Here is a 14,580-nt window from a genome sequence, read left to right on the forward strand (position 1 = left end):
AAAATTTGTTCTAGCACACAATTCATTGATACCATAGAATATTCATTTACCCAGCAAATATTTCTACACTCTGGGGAAACCTTGGAAAATTAAAGAGACAGCTACCTGTCCTCTTGGATTGATAGCCTGATGGGGATCTAACAGAAAACACAATGTAAGATACAGAAAACATGGTGTAAGTTCTGAGAATTGTTTATAAGGGGGAAAGGGGGCCAAAAACTCCAAGAAATTTCAATTTCTTGTGCTTTGTATGGGGAGAAAGATCGGGTCCTTGTTCTCTTTGCCTCTCCATTTTTACCTTCTTCCTGGTCTCATGTTTTCCTCTTCTGATTTTCTACAAACATTAGTACACAAATCTCAAACTTAGAAATATAAAGGATTGATATACATATCATATAGCTATGATATACGTACATGTGTGTGTGTGTGCGCGCACGTGTGTGCACGTGTGTGTGTTTAAGATTGAGCTCTGGCAGATAACATGAGTTGTTAAGTCTAAGAGAAAAATATATTGTATCTCCTTCCAGAGAAAACCCTTTTTTGTCTCTAAAACTGTTTTCTAATAGAGCTTCCACCACTGTTAGAAATATTCTACACTTGCATTGTTCAGTGCAGAAGCCACTCATCTGGATAATATGTACTAGAATGGGGGCAGTGATACCAGGGAAATGTTTTTGTCTTTTATTTTCTATATATTAAAATGCTAATAGTCACATGTGGCCTATATTTACACTATTGTATATATACACATATGTAATATATATACATATGTATATACAATGTATATGCACACACTATATGTAATGTATGTGTATTTATATATATATAAAGTATACACATATATGCATATATATGCATATGTAAACTATATTTGTGGAGATATCTAGACAATGGAAACTCATCTATCAGGAGTGTTGGGGCCAGATTATAAAGGATAAGATTCAAGAACCAAGCTAGAGAGCAAGTTCTTTGGGAAGATTTTCTTGCCTTTCTAGAAACTGAGAACCGAGTAAGTATCCTAGGTTTCAGTACCTGAGGTTAGGAATGCAGGAAAGAGATCTAAACCTGGTGGGACAACCAGCTCATCTAACTGTAAACCAGAGACAAATCTGTTCATGTTGCCTAGCTCTGTCTACTGTTAGAGCTATCTAACCCAGGTAGACATGCATTATATTGGCAAAAATCAAACTGCCAAGGATCCATAGATCGAATCAGTGTGACTTGTCTCTACCACTTGTCACCTAGCTATTATGGTCACAAGCCAAAGCTATGTGGTTGTATCACATCTCTCAAGTGCAAAGGCATCTGGCTTGAAGTATGTCTATACCAAGGCAAATTTTCAAAAATAGTTTTTCTAGTACAATTTGTCAGTTAAAGCACAATTAATATTTATCCTCATGGAGACTTTGTCAGAACCTCAAAACTGAAAGTATGTGTCAAAACTGGAAGCCCTGAAATACAAGGAATGCCATCAGGCACTGGGCAGCCTAATCAGTGCAAATGTGAGCTGGTGGCTATTACAGTTTATGATGCGGAAAATTTGTCTTGGTGGAAAGATCATTTTACTCTCTGGCCCTGACTTGCTGCATAGGGCCCAGGAGTCAGTTTTACTAAGTTATGAGATAATTCAAATGCAAGTAAACTGTTAATCATACTTTTAAAAAATTTTAAGAGACAGAAGTAGTTGTGAAACAGTCTCTTACACACCTATGAGCAGCACTAATTGATCTCCTTGGGTTAAAATTTTTAAAAATTTAAATGGAGGACATGATGTCAGTAGAGACGTGTTGGGGTGGTTCTGTGGGGAGTTAGAGGCAGGTTCAGGGGTTCAATATGATCAAGATACATGTTGTAGTCAACAAAGGTGAAAAGAGGTGGAAATCTGAAGAGCACTGTGACATCAGGCATGGATTGCAGAATTCGGAGTTTGCCCTATCAGTTTTAGAGCTTGCTTTGGTCCAGAACTTCCCCACTATGTTCCCTATACTCCCTTTTGGATGGTAATGTATGTTGGTGCCGGTGTATGTTGGAAGCATGTGATTTGCTTTTTTATTGTGACTTCACAGGGGATTACAGTTAAGACACCACCATGAGTCTCAGAAGAGACTTTGGACGTCTAAGCAGTGTTGAGACTGTGATAGACTATGGGGGCTTTTGAAGTTGGACTGAATGCATTTCTGCATTCTGCTATGGTTCCAAGCCAATGTGGGCCAAGGACTGGAGTGTGGTAGTTTGAATAGGAACGGCCCCCTAGACTCATAATTTGACTGCTTTGGCCATTAGGGAGTGGTGCTACTTGACAGAGATTAGGAGGTGTGGCCTTGTTGAAGTAGGAGTGGCTTTATTAGAGAAAGTATGTCACCTGGGGAGGATTTTGGGTTTTCAGAAGCCCAAATCAGACCCAGTAGCGCTCTCTCTCTTCCTGCTGTGTGCTGATCCAGATGTAGAACTCTCAGCTCCCTCTCCAGCACCATGTCTGCCTGTGTGCCACCATGCTTTCCACCATGATGATAATATACTAAACCTTTGAAATTGTAAGCCAGCCCCAATTAAGTGTTTTCCTTTGTAAGAGTTGCCATGTTTATGATGTCTCTTCACAGTGAGAGAATACAGACTAAGACAATACATTGTATATAAAAATTTATATATATACATATGTACATATATAAATTTTTCAAAAATTAAATAAAACATTATAAAAATAAAAACACACAGAATTTGTTACCAAAAACAACCAAACACAGAGTGCTATGGCTGATATAAATATTTATATAAATAATTAAGAACTATAGGACTATATATCCTATAATAGAGATTGCTGCTCAATGCATAATAACCAGAAATTGGAAACAGCCTAGATGTCCACCAGTGGAAAATGGATAAAGAAAACGTGGTATATTTACACACTTGAATATTACTTAGATGTTAAAAATGAAATTGTGCAATTTGGAAGTAAATGGATGGAGCTAGAAAAAAAAATCATCTTGAATGAGGTAATCCAGACCCATATGTGGCCCATTATGATTAGTAATAGTAGCAAAATTATACTTATGGAGTAGCAACAAAAATAATTTTATGGTTGGGGATCTACACAACATGAGAGACTATATTAAAGGGTCACAGCATTATGAAGGTTGAGGGCCACTGTACTAACGGTACACAGCAGACTCCTAACAACATTCTGGTTTGTTCATAGATCAGTGCCTTGCTCAGCCATCATCAGAGAAGCTTCCTGTGAGGAGAGTGAGAAATCTTGAAACACTTGGTCCTAAATGGGATGCTTCCATCAAATCTCTCTCCTCAGAGCTCAAGGAGGTCTGGAAGAAGAGGTGAAAAGACTTTAAAAATGAGAGGGGATAAAAGACACCAAGGAGACCGTGTCATCCTGCATAGTCTGGGCACTTGTCTAAGCCAGATGGGGTCCCAGCACTGAGAGAGGAAGCAGACAGAAGCCCCCATTTGTAACCCAGCAACTGTCTCCAGTTGATAACCAACCACAGAGGAAAACCCAGTTTTCTCCAGCAGCCTCACTGGGTATACAAACTACTTCTAAGGACGGATCCCATGCTTAGCCAGCACAAAGCGAACTCGGTTCCATTTCTGGAGGTTCCTCATCTCTATGCTTTGCCTGGGCATCATTCTTATCTTCTTTTCTTCCTGACAGGTCTTTTGCATACCTATATTATGGTTTCCACCATATTATGGTTTATGTTTTTAGGAGATTTCTGTGTGTGGTAATGTGTGTGTCTCTGTGTCTATATGTGTTTCTTGTGCTCTTTCTTTGCCTATTTCTCTCCCAGTTGTTTGCTTCATTTTATTCCAGTTTGTTTTTATTCTATGTTATGTATTATTATAACATGCCTGTTTGTATGAGGGGGGCATATATTTGGGTGGCTGGGGAGGAGGGGAGGATCTGGGAGGAGTAAAGGGAGGGGAAACCATAACCCAACAATATTGTATTAAAAATAGCTTATTTTTGTTTTTATGAAAAGGTTATTAAGTGTCACAAGCATCTTAAATTAAATCATCATGAGAGAACCTGCCCAAAGGCAGTGTTTAGTTTAGCAAACTGGCCCTTTCATGGTGGCAGTTGGACTGTTGCTCTCCTCTGAAATGCTTCCTTGGAAAAGCATCCTTAGTCAAGCTTGGCCACAGTTTTTCCAGGATGAGGGTGACCTGGTTGTCCCTGTATTCAAATACGCTCTGTTTAATATAGTTGCTATTTGTGGAAACCATGAGTTTCAGTTACCCTTTTATTAGCAAATGTGTGATTAAATTATACCAAACAGTAGCTATGTGGTGACCCATCACGGTAAGTGAACCCACTCTGAGCACTTCAAGGGGTAGAACATGGCTGTTTCCTGCCAACTGTCCTTAACCTTTCATTTCTGGGTTGGGATGCTCCTTAAGAGTGCTTACTTCAGGCTCAGTCACAAATAGGACATCTATCCCATACCTCCTCCCCAGTGCTTCAAGCTCCCTTACGGAGAGGGGACAGAAAGGGTCTAAGGACCAGAGGATCAAAGTACAACCACACCTTCTAGACCTGATGCGATCGCTCACCCAAGATCAACAGTCAGCATTCAGCTTTGAGGTGGCAAGTCTCACTAGCATCCCTCTCTAGCCGAGGAGCTATCAACAGTTGGTGGATTCCAGGAGGAGGGAGAGTCAGTTTTACTTAAGGCTGTGGTCCCCAGAAGGCCAACACACTCCAGTAGATGGCCCTGCATGCATGAGTATATGAGCAGCATAAACAGGATCAGTGGCTTATTAAGAAAAAAAAAAAGGACACAACAGTGGAAGGATATGAGGATTAACAGGGTTCAAGAAAAAGGTGGGAGAAGAATGGGGAAGATCATGCCCAAAATACATGTTTTGTAAGTATGAAACGATTAAAGAATTAATAAGAGTATTACATAGCATTCTTTTGTATTTTAAAATATATTTAATTTAACATTTTACTTAAATAATCATTTGTAGCTAATAGATACCATGCCAGTCAATGACAACTTCATTTTTTTCCTCTTGTTTTGCATGAGTAAAGACTTAAAAGTAATCTTAGTTCCTAAGAGACAAAATCAAAACTAAAAGTCAGACCTCATTGTTTCTAAATACAATGGGGCTTGTACAGTGCCCAGTGGTATTTCTGTGTGTCTATGTGCATACTTACAAGGAAAATTAACTACATTTTAAAATAAGTAGTACAATTTTTTTAAAGTACTAATTTTTAAAAGGTCCAACATGATAAATTATCTGGGAAATGCAAATTAAATGGGTGTTTTTTAATTAATAAAATAATAAAAATGATAATATTTGGTATTGGTGAATAAAATAAATCATCTTTTCACATCCACGGATATGAATGATAATTTTCCATACAGTGTTGTGGGAGGTCCGTTTTATGTTCAGCATGTTATTAAAGTGCATGTTAAAAGACATTTCAGCTCTGGTGCCATCTCAATGTCAGTATATGCACAAAGAAATGTGTTCAAGGACATTAAAACTGCAGTTTTCCAAAATTCTGGAAACACCAAAATTCTGGTCTATGAGTAGAAAATAAATAAGATGGTTAGCAAAAAAATAAATGTGTTCTGTCTACACATTCTTCAGTGGAATTGTGTCCAAAAACATTATTGTTAAAGAACAAAACACAAGATCAAGAAAACAGAAAAGTGCATATGTCATAATAGTGCCATTCATATAAAATGATGGAGAGAGTTTTGACTTTATATAGCCTTAGGGATGTGTGTGTGTGTGTGTGTGTGTGTGTGTGTGTGTGTGTGTGTGTGTGTGTATGTGTGTGTGAAGATAGCTGGAGATGAGGTAGCTGGTAAAAGCTGATTTCTGTTTTGTCATTTTACTGTTATGTTTGCTGAATTTGTCTCTCTTCACTGACATGCCGCACCTTTAAGAGATCTTTAAGGCAATGCTGATTTTTGAACATTCCATTGAAACACTTGGCCTAAAGAACTAATTTTGTTCACGCAGGGCAGTAGCTTAAGTTCCTATGTGCCTTAGATAGCGCGTCCCTGGTATAGAGCAGTGAGCCAAACAGGTAGATTCTTGCACCTGCAAGGCTTGCCCTACAGTAGCCACAGTTTAGAAATAGATGTGACTTTTCTGCGTAGACTACTCTGACTTTCATGACTCTCTTCCCCACAGAACAACTCTCAGCAACTTCCTGCTCTCCTGACTCTGTGAGGGAGGAGTGTAAGGATGACTGTGCAGAGGGTACGTGTTCATAGCCTCTAAACCTGCTTCTTTGCTTAACAACCATTCACAGGTGACCGAAGGATCGGGCGGGGGCGGGGCGGGGGAACAGCACAATATCAGCTAAAAGGACCTTCTTCAGCTGTGCCGGAAGTGTCCAAGTCTTTTCCGTGGCAGCACCTAAGCTAGAAAACCATTGGCTTTCCGAAACGACCGACTTAGCAAATGTGTTGCTGGAAGCATACATTGTTTTAAGTTGCCGACAGCCTGCTTAGGCAACCACTAGCTTAAATCGCTGGAGCTCCTAGCACCCACACAAGCTCTGCACACATTGTGTAGTTGGATTCTCCGGCCCCCACCCCACCCCCCGGTGGCCCTCCGTCCCAAAATAATGAAGAGAATGCCAGGCTGTCAGAGCATCCTTTGAGGCCCTTACTTCAACACCATGTTAGGCTTCCACCGCAAGGCTGCCCACACTGGTGCCGGTAGACTGAATTCAGGCTTCGGAGAAGCCCCTGAGAACCATTGTTTATACGCCACAGCAATTCAAGTTTGCCCCTCTTCTCTCAGGCATACAAACGAAAACCCCCCCGCCCCCCCTCCCCCCTGCTGCCAGGTCTCAGCTGCTAGAACAACTTCATACTGGCATCATAGGAAAAAGAGAAACGCTTAACTCAGAGAAGGGAAGAGTCTTCAGAAAGCCGGATGGATGGATCTCAGAATGGAGGACAGTCTACTACTGGGATTTAATTTTTGCCACAGGACGCAGGTTCTGCACCTGTAACTCTTCACAGTTGAGGAAAATTCAAGCTCACACCTAAGCCTGGAGTGTGTGGGAGAATGCACCATGGCACTAAACGTCAGTGTCACTCCTACCTCCTGCAGCCTGAGTGACCTTGATAAGTCCCTTACCACCCAGCTGCGTTTTTGTTGTCTTCCTCTTCCTTTCCTATGCTACTCGACATGCCTGGAACGGCTTCTCTAGTCTCTCTCTCTTATCTCAATGTCTTACAAATTGCTGTCCTGTGACATCTACCATGAACGCCAAACCAGTGTCCCTCCTACTCACATCTCTACGGTAGACCCTGACACCCGACTATATGATTTGTTACATAACATTACTGTTGCTCATGTATTATTCAGCTTATTTTAGTTTTATCATCTCACGTAGGCTTTCGGGGAAGTACACAAGCACTACTAGCTTAACTAATATTAATACAGTTACTAGTAGCATGAGCGTACTATGTGTCAAGCTCTACAAACATTTTACCTCTTACTGCCACAAAGTCAGATTAGAATGGTAGTAGTGTTATTGACACTTTTATAGTTGATGAAAAGTAAATGCAGCAATGATTACAAAAATGGTTATTAGGGCACTGGGAAAGTGACAATCAAGTCTTTTCTGCTTTTTAAAAGGCCATGCACCTAGTGGCTACCTCAAATACTCTCCATGAACAGTAGTGGACTGCACTTGCTCTCTCTACACCATGAGTGCCACACACACATTAGCTCATTTGATGTGCACAAAAGCCCTGGCATCTACATACAGTGGTTATAACTCCATTTTTTTAAAAAGTGCAATGAAGGCTTAGAACTGTTAGTGATCAAAGGTCACTAACTTGATCCCTAACCAAAGTCAAAAAACTATGGATATAAATGCAAGTCAATCTCCTGACAGAGCCTGAGTCCTTGCCCATGAATCGATACCATGGTTACATGGCAGCATGGACTTGGGCCTTTGAAAGCCCTGCCAACATTTTCAGGAATAACCCCCTAGAACAAACCTGGACCACAAGCCCTTCTGAGCAATGCCAGAAAAACCAAACTGACCCCCTCCCTAAGCACTCACCTTAGCACGTGTGTGGATCCATTAATGGTTGTGGTTGAACAGGGGACAGTCTGGCCCAGAATGGAGGGTCTTTTGTAGCGCTCATCATCACAGCAGAGGATGATGAGGAAGGCACGTCTGAAAGACTTATTCAAGAAGGCATAGAGAAAAGGGTTCAACCCTGAATTGATATAGCCAAGCCAGAGGAAAGCAGTCCACACCTTCTCGGGGACAGTGTAGTCTATGAAAGGGTCCACAATATTGGTGACAAAGAAGGGGGCCCAGCAGAAACAGAAGCAGCCCATGATGACACATAAGGTCTTAGCTGCCTTGGTCTCTGTCCGCATGCGATGTGTGCTGTGCTGGTCAGCGGACTGGGGCCTGCTTTCAGAGGTGGCCCCTGCCCGTTGTAACATCTGGATCTGCTTGGCATGCTCCTTAGCAGTGACGTAGATACGGTAATAGGCCAGCACCATGAGGAGAAACGGGATGTAGAAGGCCACCACGGAGCAGGTGATGGCATAGGGCTTGTTGACCATGAAGACACAGCATGTAGAGTTAGAGTTGTGGTCGGATTTCCTTTTCTCTATCTGAGAATGGGAGGGAGAGAGAAAATGGAGGTGGGAAGGTGAACGAGGAGGAGACAGTGGAAAAATAGCAAAAGTGAGGAAAGCAAAGGAAAACAGATAATGGGAAAAGAAGAGAAAGAGAGAAAGGAAAGAGAAAGAAAAAATAAGGTTTATCATTACATTTTTATTTTTCTTACAAATTTATAGCACATAGGACTTTCATGGTAGAAAAAAAAATGTCCCCGAGTTCTAGGATCTTATCTCTGTGAGGTCTCAGAAAGAAAAGGAAGATGTAGTCAGAACCCATTCTTAATTCTGTCTACCAATTCTTTCGTCCTTGTTTAACTGTGCATAACATGTAAATGAGATGTCTTAGATCAAGACTATCAGATGTTTATGTTATGTGCAGATTTTCGTCTCCATATAGATCAGCTGCATTAAAACCTCTCAGGTTCTTCATTTTAGCCACACTTTAAAATAATGTTTGTTAATATTTGAAAATTTCACTCTAAATTCAGATCTTTGGGGGATTTTGGGGCTCTTTACAGACTTGTTTCTTTGCTTACTGAATGTACTGATGAACATTTTTCCCACTTAGAAAATACAATAGTCAAAGCATTGATATAGAGAAATTAGGGTGAGAGGCTTAGGGCTTGAGAGAAAGAAAAGGTAGCAATTTTACAGTCGAGGAAGATATAACATAATAGTTGCCTGTTTGCCCATAGTTTGACCTACCAAGGTTTTAGTTACCTGTGGTCACCCAGCTCAAACATTATATAAATAAGCAATCCCTAAGTTTTAAATTGTATGCCACCAGAGTGGCATTCAGAAATTCTACACCAACCCTCTGTCTCACACAGGAAGTCTAGCATGCCTACATTGTCACACAACCTAGCAGCCTTCTCAGTCATCAGAATGACTGTCGAGGAACGTGTATTCAAATAGCCCTTATTTTATGTGACAATGGCCCAAAGCACAAGATTGGTGCAATTTTGTGGAAGCACGTAGTTGTAATTGTCCTACTTTATTGTAACCATTGTTATTGATCTTTCTCAGTGCCTAGCTCACAAATTGGATTTTACCGTATGTATGCATAGGGAAAACCTTGTGTGTATACTTAGTCTATATGTAGTGGTTTCGGGAATCCCTGGGGGGGTCTTGGAATGTACTACTACTGATTAAAGGGATGCACATCCCTGCCTCCTATTTTCTACTGAATCCACTCCAATTAGGTCTTATTCCCAGTCATTCCATTCAAACTTCCATCGTTAAAGTTACCAAAGACCTCCATGAATCTAAAACTTACTTTAAATCAGCTATTTAATGTATTGATGCTCCTGAGCCTTCAAGCCTTCTTTATAGATTCACATTTTGTTGAAGTAAAACACAATGCTCCAATTATTAAATGTATAGGGTGAATGAATTTTATAAAGTAAAAACACATATGTAGTAATTAAACAAATCGACGAGTAGAATATTTAGTGGCATATCTAATGCCTCCCAAATGCCCTTCTCCCTCATAACCATATATTTTTTTGATACAGTCAATATGGTTCCCAATGGACTGTATCAATTAATATTTCTGCTGCTCAGCTAGGAGCACTCCAGTTACTCCTCATCCCCATCAGCACTTGATATTGTCTATAGATACTTCTACCTCATTGTGGGCTTGCTTAAGGTTTATTGAAAGTGCTACCCAGTTCCTTGATACTCCTCCCTCTCTCTCTGTCTCTGTCTTTCTGTCTCTCTCACTCCCTCTCTCTCTCTCTCCATTCTGCCTCTGGGAATGTGTTAGCCTTTCCAGATCACCCCTTTTCCTTTTACACCCAAGCTTGTGTCTTTTTATTTTCCATCAAGGCCAGGTTGTGTTTACAAACCAAAACTGGACTGTGGTCTTCCACAGGAGCATAGCAGACTCAGCAGGGCTACACTCTTAGAGAACATTGATCCTTCCTCTCCTAGAAGTGAATAATTGCCAGTAGGTTGACTGCTAGGAGTGAGACTTTGTGCCAGACTCTCCATTCAGTGCTGGGATTTGATCTGGCTTGAGTTTACAAGATCTTGTGCATGCTGTTATGACTACTGTGAATTCATATGTTCAACTCCCGTAGTCGCTCAAAACATCTGGCTCTAGCACTCTTTATACAATGATCCTCGAGCCTCTGGAGGGGAAAGTGTGGTACATAGTTCTATTTACGGCTGAACTTTTTACAAATATTTTTTATTTATTTCATTAATTTGGATTACAACTCAATTGTTATCCCATCACTTGTATCCTCCCCTCTCTCCCTTCCTCCTGCTTTCACCCTATTGCCCTCCCCTAGGTCTATGAACCAGTGAGACCTCCTCCCCCAGGGGTGGATCTGGGCCCCTCCCACATCGTGCACTAATCAAGGCAGTACCCCACAGACTTGCCTATAACCAAGCCAATCTTATGGAGGCATTTTCCCAACTTTGATTTCCTCTTCTCAGGTATGCATATTTTTTGTCAGGTTAACAAACAAACAAACAAGCAACACAAGTATGGAGTAAGAGAAAGATTCTTTTTTTTTTTTTTTGCAGTCCGGGCAGCCCGTTGATCCTGCAGCACGCATTGAAAGCACAGCCCTTTTCCACTTCCATTGCAACATAACCTGATTATATCGGAGAACTGTATGCACATGGCTCTGTGCTTCAATTTTCTATATTGCTTTCAAGACTTTTCTATCTATATACTATGTCATTTTAATTTCTTTAATTTCATTCAATTTGGATTGCCTGCTAACAAAGGGCATTAAATTGTGGGTCTCTTAAAAACTGCCATGACTATTCTTATATCTCAATATTTCCATATGATATTTACAAATACCATTAACTTCCATAACTAGCTTCAATGTTTTTGTTTTTGTTTTTTAATTAGATTGGGGAAATCGGCATTGTTGCAATAAGTCCTCCAATTGGTGAACACAGTTTCTTTCCCTTTGTCTACGTTTTATAGTCTACTTCAGCAATGCAACTTTCTGCATAAATGTCTTGAACGTATCTTCTTACACTCACTCCTATGTTTTACTTAAGACTATTTACTGGATTTATTTTTATGTTGTTTTTCCTGTTTGTATGTATTTGCAACACACGTGTGCTTGGTGCCTGTGGTGATCAGAAGAGGGAGTCAGAATCCCCTAGAACTGGACTTAGAGATGGTTGTGAACCACCATGTGGGTGCAGGAAATCAAACCTGGATCCTTTGAGAGCAACAAGCGCTCCTAACCACTGAGCAGTCTTTCCAACCTCTGTATTTTTCCCCATTGTTTGTGATACTGTTCTAAAACCTTTCCCTCCCAAGTTTTTGTTGCCTGTATGGTGAACTCAGTGAGGATTAGTTTAATACTGTAAAGGTGTCTAACAACTTTAATAAATTAGCTATTATTTCATCTCTGTATTATTTTTAACCTTCTTAATGAATGCTCATGCAATTTCCAAATAATGAGTTTCATTTCATCCTTCTCAATTATGATGCCATTTTATTCTGCTATTTTAAAAAAAGTAGTTAACAGCCAGCCAAGTGAATGACACATGCCTTTAATTCCAGCACTCAGAGGCAGAGGCAGGTGGGTCTCTGAATTTAAGGCCACCTTCATCTACATAATGATTCCAGGACAGCCAATGATACATAGTGAGAGGAGGAGGAAGAGGAGGAAAAGAAGTGATAACAACAGACATTCTTACTTCAGTCCCAATTTTACAGAACAAACATATAATATGCTGTTTGTTAAAAGCTTTTGACATTGTCATCTAACTGAGGGAACTCCCTTCTGGTGTTGAAGTGATGATAATTTAAAAAAGATAATGAATTAATATCAGAATGTGGCAACCTTTTTTTTTGATATAGTAATGAAAGGTTCATGTGGGTTCATCTGCATTTATTAATGCAGAAAGATGCATTGATTGCATTATATTCCTGGAATAAATGAATCTCATTTGTCCTTGATATTGGGATACACTAGATTCTCTTTAAGGATGAAAGCAGTGTTCTCTAACTATGAAGATGCTGCTTTGGAGTTCTTTGCTGTGGATCTTTCCTAGGAATAGCCATTGACTGAAAGAAGCTGTTTAACCCAATCTCCCTCTTTGGGGGTTATTCAGTGTGAATAGACATATGAATATTGATGTGGAAAACTACACACACACACACACACACACACACACACACACACACACACACAGAGAGAGAGAGAGAGAGAGAGAGAGAGAGAGAGAGCAACAAACATGCAACTTCATTAATTGCATACATATTTAATTTTTGTCTTATATCTTTATAATGTATCTATTTAATTTTTATTTTTGTCTACTACTGTGAAGTACTACTGTGTTAAATTTAATTTTTATCATATGTAATCATAAAGTTATATAAGCTTTAAAAAATTAATACTCAGCTAGGCATGGTGGCCTTTAATCTAAGCATTCAGGGAGACAGAGGCAGGTAGACTGTTGTGAGTTCGAAGCCACTCTTGTCTACAAACAAGTCCAGGACAGCCAAGGCTACACAGAGAAACCCTGTCTCAAAAACTTAGTGTTCAGAAGGTAAATATTTTTCCATTTTATGAAATTTTAAGCTATTTACTATATTCTATACAATGGCCTCTGTTTACACAGCATATTTTTGCTTTTTAATCTAGATTTGTTATGACAGGGTTTATCTTTTAGCAAATTTTCCTTACAGAATTTAGTCATTTGATATTTACCATAATCACAGGTTGATTGAGAATTAAGTCCACTCTTTTACTGTTTTTATCCATCTTAGGTGTCTTTGTCACTATTCTATTACTGTGATGAGACGCCCTGACCATAACAACTCCTACAAGAGAAAGGATTTAATTGGGGGCTTGCTTAACGCCCCAGAGGCTTAGTCTATTAAAGTCATGGAAGCCCACTCCCAGTGATACACTTCCTCCAACAAGGACACACCACTCTCTGGTGACTGAGCATTCAAATACATGAGCCTCTGGGAGCCATCCTTCTCCAAACCACTACCTTGCGTTTCTTGCTTCTCTCCCTCCATTTACTTTTTGCCTGTATATTCTCATTTTTACCATAAAGAATACAACTTATTTCATTCTATGAGATACACTTACCACTTTTTTTTTTTTTTTTACAATATAAAGATCTTAAGCACTATATCTTGATTTTCTCATCTCATTTTTCCTGGCATGCCATTTTTGTGCATTTTAATTCAATATTACAAAAACATCTGGGAGGCAGTAAAATAGTATCTCAGTATTATTCTTTTATTTATACATTTATTATTATTATTATTATTATTATTATTGATTTTACTTTTGTATTTCTGCTTACCATCCCAAGTGTTCCGTGTTTTTCCTGTTGTCTGATTCTTTCATCTGGGACATTTTTTTTTTTTAATTGTAGGGACTGAAATTTTTTCCTTAAATAATATTTAGAATAAACATTTTGCGAAAATATTTTCCTATATAAGAGCATCTTTAATTAATATTCATTAAAATTTATTGATATCTTTTACATTTTACTAGTTATTTGAGAGTTTTTGGTTATATGCAGAATGTTTTGATCATATGCACCACCCATACTCTTCCCACATCCACCCCCGTCCCTGGCCACTCCCTTTCCTATAAAAAAAGGCATCAAGACCAATTAGTGCTGCCTAAAATATTCTTGGATGTATGGTCTTCCACTGGAGCACAGTCACCTTGCCAGAAGTTACATTCTAAGAGGATCTGACGGCTCCTTTCCCAGCAGCTCACAATGGCCAATCACTCCAAAGCTACAGGGGTGGGGTTGTGTGCCCAGCTTGTACTCCATGCTAGGATTAAGTCTGGGCTGGGCTTGAGGAGAATAATTACTGGGTAGCTTAAGTAGGCTTGAACCAGAAATTCTCCTGCCTCTGCTTCTCAAGTGCTATAGGCTATAGGCATGAACTGCAATGCCTGACACTGGTTATTGAATATAGTGCATTTTATT

General features: G+C 39.6%; 1 protein-coding gene across 4 annotated transcripts in view; it reads right to left on the minus strand.

Moving 5' to 3' along the window:
- The window catches only part of HTR4 (5-hydroxytryptamine receptor 4), a 190,779-nt gene that overhangs the window by 58,020 nt on the left and 118,179 nt on the right, over positions 1-14,580 (minus strand). For all 4 annotated transcript variants that reach the window (XM_084780325.1, XM_084780323.1, XM_084780322.1 and 1 more), the window contains exon 6: positions 8,060-8,628. In XM_084780325.1, coding sequence (XP_084636451.1) covers positions 8,060-8,628 — 569 coding nt within the window. The remainder of the gene's footprint in view (positions 1-8,059; positions 8,629-14,580) is intronic.

This window comes from Acomys minous (genome assembly GCF_964271855.1).
Source record: "Acomys minous genome assembly, chromosome: 4".
NCBI lineage: Eukaryota > Metazoa > Chordata > Mammalia > Rodentia > Muridae > Acomys > Acomys minous.